The following is a 9,029-nucleotide window of genomic DNA, read 5'->3' as shown; positions in this document are numbered from 1 at the left end:
ATCAAAGAGGTGAAAGACCTGTACTCTGAAAACTATAAAATACTGATGAAAGAAATTGAAGATGACACAAAGAAATAGAAAGACATTTCATGATCATGGATTAGAAGAACAAGTATCGTTAAAATGTCCATAGTACCCAAGGCAATCTATAGATTTAATGCAATCTCTACAAAATACCAACAGCATTTTTCACAGGACTACAACAAGAAAATCCTAAAATTTGTATGTAACTACGAAAGACCTCAAACAGCCAAAGCAATTTTGAAAAAGAAAAGCAAAGCTGGAGGCATCACAATTCTGGACTTCAAGCTATATTACAAAGCTGCAGGAATCAAAACAGTATGGTACTGGCACAAAAACAGACACATAGATCAACAGAACAGAATAGAAAACCCAGAAATAAGCCCACAATTATATGGTCAACTGATCTTTGACAAAGCAGGAAAACATATACAATAGGAAAAAGTCTCTTCAACAAATGTTGTTGGGAAACCTGGTCAGCTACATGCAAAAGAATGAAACCGGACCGCTTTCTTACACCATACACAAAAATAAATTCAAAATGGATTAAAGACCTAAATGTGAGACCTGACACCATAAAAATCCTGGAAGAGAGCATAGACAGTAAGGTTTCTAACATCAGCTGTACCAACATTTTTATAAATATATCTCCTGAGGCAAGGGAAACAAAAGCAAAAGTAAACTATTGGAACTACATCAAAATAAAAAGCTTCTGCACAGCAAAGGAAACAATCAACAAAAATAAACCTACTGAATGGAGAAGAAATCTGCAAATGACATGTCCAATAAAGGGTTAGTATCCAAAATGTGTAAAGAACAGATACAACTCAACACCCAAAAAATAAGTAATCCAATTATAAAATGGGCAGAAGACAGACATGAAAAGACATTTCTCCAAAGAAGATATGCACATGGCTGACACAGGAAGGGTGCTCAACATCACTCATCATCAGGTAAATACAAATCAAAACTACAATGAGATGTCACTTCACACCTGTCAGAATGGCTAAAATCAACAACGCAATACACAACGTTGGTGTTGGTGAGGATGTGGAGAAAAAGGAACCCTCCTGCAATGTTGGTGGGAATGCAAACTGGTGCAGTCATTCTGGAAAACAGGATGGAGCTTCCTCAAAAAATTAAAAATAGGACTACCCTATGATATAGCAACTGCACTAGTAGGTATTTACCCGAAGAATACAAAAATACTAATTCAGAGGGATACATACACCCTAATGTTTATAGCAGCACTATGTATAATAGCAAAATTATGGAAGCAGCCCAGTGTCCATCAATAGATGAATGGATAAAGAAGAAGTGGTATATTGGGGCACCTGGGTGGCTCAGTCAGTTAAGTGTCTGACTCTTGATTTTGGCTCAGGTCATGACCTCAGTGTCCTGGGATTGAGTCCTTGTTAAGCCCCAAGTTGGAGAGGGTAGGGGGTATCGCACTCCACGGGGAGTCTGCTTGAGGATTCTCTTTCTCCCTCTACCTCTGCCCTCCCCCACCACGCCCCCCCAAATAAATAAATCTTTAAAAAAATGTGGTATATATATCCAATGGAATATTATTCAGCCATGAAAAAGAATGAACTCTTACCATCTGCAATGACATGGATGGAATTAGAGAGTATACTCGTAGGCAAAATAAGTCAGAGAAAGACAAATACCACATGATTTCACTCATAGGTGGAATTTAAGAGAAAAAAACAAACAAGCAAAGAAAAAAAGAGAGAGAGAGAGAAAGAGAGAGACAACCAAGAAACAAACTTTTAGCTATTGAGAACAAACTGATGGTTACCAGAGGGGAGGTGGCTGGGGGGGGGATGGGTGAAATAGGTGATGGGGATTAAGGAGCGCACTTGTTGTGATGAGCACCAGGTGTTGTATGGAAGTGTTGAATCACTATATTGTACACGTGAAACTAATATTATACTGTATGTTAACTATAAATCTTATTTTAAAAAGTATTAGGTGTTCTACTGATTTATTATGTCTGGCTCCTGTAATTTACCACTCTCCAAAAAGTTTGGCTACATTAGATATACTTAATTTTTGTTAAATGTATGAATGGAAGCTAATTCCAAAGCCAGCTATTGCTACCAATTAAGCTAATAGCTGGAGAGCCCTTTGTTCTCCCAGGAATGTCCTTGTTCCCACTGAGATGCTGAGCAGAAGACAGCTATGGATCAAAAGATAAATCTTTACAAGTTAATTAATAATAATTGACTTGTTCAGAAATTATTTCTCAACCCAGGATATTAAATTGATTATAATAAACATCTGCAACTTTCCTACCCTCTCTCCCATCCATTCATCCATCTAAGTTCTGTTGGATTCATGAATTTTTATTTTAATCATACATGTACTAAGGACTTTTACCTTAATCAGAAGCACATACATTAACATGAATTTATTTAAAACAAAAACATTGTCTTTTTTTTCAGCTGTCTTCATTAATTCCTGACTGGTTCAAGTTAATAACATTAATGCAAAATACATCTTTAGTTCTTTGCAGACATCAAATAGACTGAGGAAAAAAGCATTAAATTAGCATGCCTAAAGCATTCCATATCCAGTCCTACAGAAATGAATAGAAGCAGTTTGAAAATGAGAAGAAAGCAGTAAGTAGGAAATGCAACTCTGAACATTCTCTGTGCTCATTCTCAATCAGAGTTGATGGAAATGAATATGAATACTGCCCCATACTTAGCCCAGATAATGGATGAACCTGCTTTCATCCCACTGTTAGAGAGACAGTGGCTTCTTTTTTCTGATTCACTAGTGGCAAGAAAACATCTAACTGCATTTTACCTCTTTACCTTCTCAAGAGCTTAAATAAAATGCTCCATCAGCTTGGGTCTCTTTGTGAAGTAAGGTATACTCTTTAAGAAATTGTTTAATAAACTCTTTGAAAACCTTGATTTCCATTTCAAGAAGGGAACTAAGCCATAGCAAAGTCTGTTAGTGGTAATCACCAGCCAGCTACTGGTGAATGAGATGTGGTCTAATAGGTCATCTGGTGCTGATTTATACTAGTTCTGAGGATCCACTCCAGCTGTCATCTAGCTCACGGGCTGAGCCCTTACCTTTTCTGTGGATGGAGATGTGCTTCCCTATTATGCTGACTCAGGGAGTTCCCTAAATTTAACTTAAACCTTTATTCACATTGTATAACTTCAATTCTGTCATTGAGAATAAGTAGAAAGTTTCATTCAACAAATATTATTGACTATTTTGTGTAGTGACTTCCAAGGATGCTGGGTGTTATAAAGAGAAATAAGACTTGCTCCCTAATTTTCTTAAGCTTTTCTTAAGGGTTAAAGGAAGCAGTGTATGTGAAAGCACTTTATACAACTTTTATAAGATGTAATATAAGACTAGAATTAATCTACAGAGGACTTAAAAGTTATACATGACAGAGATTACAAATTGATGGCCCATTGAATTTCTTATTATTGGCATGCAGATGGTTTTAAAATTAAGGACATTTCAGGGGTTCCTGGGTGGCTCATTCAGTTAAGCATCTGACTCTTGATTTTGGCTCAGGTCATGATCTCAGGGTCCTGGGATCAAGCCCCGTGTCAGACTCCACACTTAAGCAGGGAGACTGCTTGAGGATTCTCTCTCTCCCTCTCCCTTTGGCCCTCCCCCCACCACGCTCTCTCCCTCTCTCTCTCTGTCTCTCATATAAATTAATAAATCTTTTAAAAAAGAACATTTCAAATAAAAATCCATATTTTCAGCTTCTCTTGAATGATAAGATCTCATCTGCTGGCCCCACAAACTCACATAGCAATGATGGGCTCAGCTAAGTAGCGGCTGGTCCTTAGGTCATGGACTTTCCAGTTTGCAACACAGTATCTACTGCCTATTGTCTTAACCCAGACTACTTCAATCACATCATTGTTCCATTATGGGGTTTGGTGACCTCTGTGCTAAGTGGTCACCAACTTAGCAATGGTCCTATCTGCCCAGCCATCATCAAAGATCATGGCAACCCCAGCCAGATCCTACGCCAGTGGTAACCAGCCTAGCAGTACCTTGGGAGCTCTCTCCTGACTAGTGATTGGAGTTTGGTGAGTCTGTGATTTGCCTAAACCAGAGTAGCCAAATCTCTGCTGGAGATTCACACAGTCATGCTGAATGGACTCACTTCAGATTTCTGACCACAAATCTCAAACAGGCTTAAAACTGCCAGAAAATTCTACTTCATTTTCCTGGTAATTTACTTTCCTGCTTTCTAAGATCTTTATATCAATCCTCAACTTCCTTTAAATTGCCAACAGTCCTCTAACGATACTTCATAATCATTCTCACCAATTCCACCAGTCTTTCTATAGCTGAACCCATGCACTGATGCTCCCTTCTGTTACAGTAGAAGTGTCCCTTCTCCTAAATCCAAGCCTCGCCCCCCCATCTAAACACACAATCCCATCCCCTCCAGTCTGCTCAAACACAGTGCTGCTTCAGTTTCCCTCTCTTTCCTGTATCATCAGTTTCTCCCTTTGGGCCATTCACATTGATGTAATGTCTGTCTTTTTAAAAATAAATTAAATTAATTAATTAATTAATTAATTAATTAAAAACCATCTCACTTGGTCCCACATATTCCTCCAGCTACCATCCCATTTCTGTGGTCTATTCAAAACAAAACTCTTCCAAAGATGTTTCCCTACCTTCTAAACCTACCATTGTTTCCTCAATCTACTCCAATCAGGAAATACAGTTTTTGACTCCATCAACCTAATGAGATGGTTTCAATTAACAACTACCCTGATGATCTCATCTTGTCAAATCAATGTTGAATTTCTAGTGTTCAACTGACCTGACTTTTCAGTAAGAGTTAACAGAGGTGAGCACTCCCTCTCTAGGCTTCTTTGATACCTCATTGATCTGATATTCCTCTCATTCATTGCCCGGTCTTTCTCTCTCTCTCTCTTTTTTTTTTTTTTTTTTTGCTCAACTACTGGATCTCTAAATGGTGGAAAACCCCAAGGCTCAGGTCTCAGGCTACTTCTCTAGATATACTTTCCCTTTTAGTTTTATGGATTCAGGTATCATTTATATGCTAATGATCCTCAGTTTAGCAGGGTGAAGTCACTGGCCTTGCACTGTATAGAACAGTATCCACAGATGCAAAGAACAACCAGTTTAATGTGTATATGTGGAGGGACCCATGCCTGTGTGTGTGTGTGTGTGTGTGTGTGTGTGTGTGTTATTTATATCATTCTCTCCTGACCTCCAGACTTATACATTCAACTGCCTACTCCACATATCACTTCAGATGCCTAGTAGGTACCTAAAACTTAGTATGGATAAAACCGAAAAGTTGATTCTCCCACATCAAAATATGGACACAGAACCAGATCTAGATTCAAATACAGATAAAGATACAGATATAAGTAAAGAAATAGACATAGATAAAGCTGTATCTATATACATATTCCCACCCCCAAGCCTTCCCCACTCATTAAACAAATTTTTATTAAGCATCCCCCATTTTTCAGGCATGTTCTAGGTACTTGAGGTACAAAACGAGGAAATCTTACACTCTAGTAAATGGTGACAACATTCAACCAGTTGATTAGGCCAAAACCAGGATGCATCCTTGATTTCTCTTCCTCTCACACATTCTGTACACTTGTCAGTTCTAACTCCCAGAAAGCCCAACTGCAACCACATCCCACCAACTCCCTCGTCACAACCTAAATCCAAACCATCATACTCTGCCGTCTGGATCTCTGTTCTAACTGGTCTTCCTGACTGCATGCTTCCCCTTACTCTCCATCCACTACACAGAATCCCCAAGGACTTTTCTAAAGCATAGTTCAGATCATAATGCTCCCCTGCCTAAGCTTCCACAGGTCTTGCATTACTTCTAAGAAAAAGTGCAAACTCCTCACCATGCCCACCAAGTTTCATATAATCTGACCCCCACTTGCTTAGATGAAGAAACTCAGAGATTGAGTAAACTAAGATCACACTGCTAGTAAGTTGCAGAGCCAGGTAGTTTGGCTCTTTATTGCCGTACTGTACTGTCTCCCTGGATACCTTTCACTTATTGGATGGCACTTGCCCTACATAAAAACTCCACTGTGTGTGACCACTTGTTTTGGATGGCCTTCTATTGTGATGCCTTGTCCTCTCAGACCCTGAACCATGTCCTTTCAGAACACAGCCCTCATCCCTGCCTCCAGTTTCAGCCAGCTCTTTTTCCAAGGCTACATCTAGGTCTGGTACCTTTCACAGCTAATTCAGATGGATCCCAATCTTAGACTTAGAGACTCAGATAGATACCAACCCAGCTGGTACTAATAATCACTTATTTCTAGAAACTTCAGCTTTTAATGTCCATTACTGATTCTGTATTTTCCATTTAGATTCCAAAGAGTAAGAATCTGATAGACCCAGTTTACCTTTTTCCACCAAGTCAAAACAGAGGTTGTGGCCAGCTATAGACTGTCTCTTGAATCAGATGTCATAAAGTTTTCTGCATCCAGCCAGCAGAAGGAGGAAAAAAGAGAGTGTGGAGAAGTCACATCCATTTCATAGTCTTGGCCCAGAAGTAAAACACATCAGTTTCATTCATATAGCATTGGCAAGAACTGGTCACATGGAAATAGATGAATGCAGAAAAGATTGAGAAATATAGCCCCTGGATAGAGTCAATTCTATACTATGAATGAGGAGGATGATTTTGGGTAAAGAGTTAGCCATATCTGCCACATCTTATTGTTGGATATTTGGGGTTTTTCCCAATTTCTAGATTCATGGATAGAAATGAATTAAAATTCTACCAATATAACACGCTTTTGCTATTTTTATTCAAGGTGGCTTATTTATGCCAAAATGATTTGAGAAATAAGACCATAGTTGTTATATGCATTTATGATCTCACCACAGCAATTGTTAAAAATTTGAACCATTCCCAGGGCACCTGGGTGGCTCAGTCATTAAGCATCTGCCTTCAGCTCAGGTCATGATCCCAGGGTCCTGGGATCGAGCCACATCAGGCTCCCTGCTCCATGGGAAGCCTGCTTCTCCCTCTCCCACTCCCCCTGCTTGTGTTCGCTCTCTCACCGTGTCTCTCTCTGTCAAATAAATAAATTAAAAATCTTAAAAAAAAATTTGAACCATTGCCTTAATTATTTTATTTCATGACTTAATAACTTCAATCAAAATTTGTTTTCCATGAGGTTAATTCTTATATAATAATCCAGATGTTGCCCTTAAATAAACTCCTTTTATTACTAACTAAATGGTAAAGGGAGTTGCCATTTTGTGGACCTTTAGATAATGAAACAGTAGTTTCAAAGACCATTTGACCTACTGATCCTAGTCAGATTTATCAGTTTGATATTTGTTAAAGACCTACCAGAGATCTGTCACATAAAAAATGTTTACTTTTAACTTGTTTTATTACGTGTTCCATAATACCTATAGCACTATCTAAATACCACACTTAAAAAGCAAAAAACTAAAAATCAATTTACTTTTATTTGTTATTGTTCCTTTTGTCATGTATACCCATATGCCAATTGTATTGGCAGTAGAAGAATCTTAATTATATCACACTTCAATGAATAATTTTAAGACTTTGTAATAGTGGGACTTTTTATTAAGGCAAATATTTGTATTCTTTTTTTTTAGAATAACAAAAAATATTTTACTAAAACATAAGATTTACAGAAGTTTCCAGACAAGCCATACAAAATGGTCACAAGCTCTTTCTTGAAGGAAGGATTCTACACTTGACAGCAAGTCACAATGTTATTAGTGAGGGCTGTGATGTTTGTTTAATGTTCCCATTTTGGTTCAAACAATCAAGCTTGTCCATCTACAGCGTCTAAATAAAGTTAGACTTGGCTAGAGAGCATATTCTAAAGAACTGGTTAGCTGCTTTTAACCAATGGAATTAGATCACCATAAAAAGGGGGAAAGGAGCCCAAAAAATTAAAACTACCTCTCCCCCTCAAAAAAAGTAATAAAGAAAAACACCCACACCCCTGCAGCTAACCCTGACAACTACCCTTCATTCACAGTGCTTTATACTCAAACCATGATGGGGAAATGAATAAAAGCAGAGAAGGGCCACTGCTTTTAAATGTTTCACAACAATCCGGATGGTACTTCTAGCCTCTGCTCATGCTTTACAACAGTGAATCAGGACAAGACATAGGTTTGCTAATGTGCATTTAATCACCAAAGGACTGAAGATGTCTGGGCTTTTATTCTGTAATGTTTCTAAGATTGTGTCCATTAAATGCAAACAAAAAAGGAAGAAGTCTTGGCAGAACAGGAGAACAGGAGAACTTGATGATCAGATCGATTTTAAATATTATTCATGGCATATAGCCTAGTCCATGCTCTAGCTGTTTCTATGGCTTGGGCTTTGTTGGTCTTCCACTGCTCCGCTACATCATTTGCTAATGGATCATCTGGATTGGGAGCACTTAACAAAGCCTGGATCGATAGCAGAACTGTGCGGATCTGCTGTGCTGGGGACCACTTATCTTTCAAAATATCTAAACATATTCTTCCCAACTTGTCTACATTAGGAGGATAAATTTTGGTCATGAAACATACTTTAGGGGCTGCCATCAGGTATTCTTCTGGTAGGAATAGTTCAAGCTTAAAAGTCCCTTCCTCAAAGGGGGAATCCTGGGGGCCAGCAATGACCACATGAAAATAACGGGCGTTGCTCTCATCTGGTTCTGCTTCAATGCGAGGAACTGGTTCTACCAGCAAACGCTGGGTTTCCTTGGTAATCCTGCGGGGCAGCCCGGCCATCTTGTCAGATCCCGAGTTCGGCCTCTGGTCTCAACTCCCCAAATATTTGTATTCTTAATGCAATTTTCTGAACAACAAGGAGACCATATATCTAACTGTAGTAAGTCTAATCTTAAAGCCACATTAAGTTTTCTGACTAAAAGTTGTTTTTAAGTTTTATGTCAGTCTCACATTCTTAAAAATCACTGTGCATTTAATTATGCATAGTTGTCAGA

General features: G+C 38.5%; 1 protein-coding gene across 1 annotated transcript; it reads right to left on the bottom strand.

Moving 5' to 3' along the window:
* Positions 1 to 8,200: 8,200 nt before the first annotated feature.
* LOC112819434 (ubiquitin-conjugating enzyme E2 N-like) lies at positions 8,201 to 8,814 on the bottom strand. The gene has a single exon (XM_025866453.2). The coding sequence runs from the start codon at positions 8,812 to 8,814 to the stop codon at positions 8,356 to 8,358; it is 459 nt and encodes a 152-aa protein (XP_025722238.2). The 3' UTR covers positions 8,201 to 8,355.
* Positions 8,815 to 9,029: the final 215 nt, after the last annotated feature.

This window comes from Callorhinus ursinus, unplaced genomic scaffold (assembly GCF_003265705.2).
Source record: "Callorhinus ursinus isolate GAN/ISIS: 27379988/994484 unplaced genomic scaffold, GSC_fseal_2.0 scaffold6, whole genome shotgun sequence".
NCBI classification, from domain to species: Eukaryota; Metazoa; Chordata; class Mammalia; order Carnivora; family Otariidae; genus Callorhinus; species Callorhinus ursinus.
This window is presented reverse-complemented; position numbering and strand designations above follow the sequence as displayed.

Coding starts and splice junctions, on each gene's coding strand:
- LOC112819434 (XM_025866453.2), bottom strand. CDS start 8,814: ATGGCCGGGCTGCCCCGCAGGATTACCAAGGAAACCCAGCGTTTGCTG.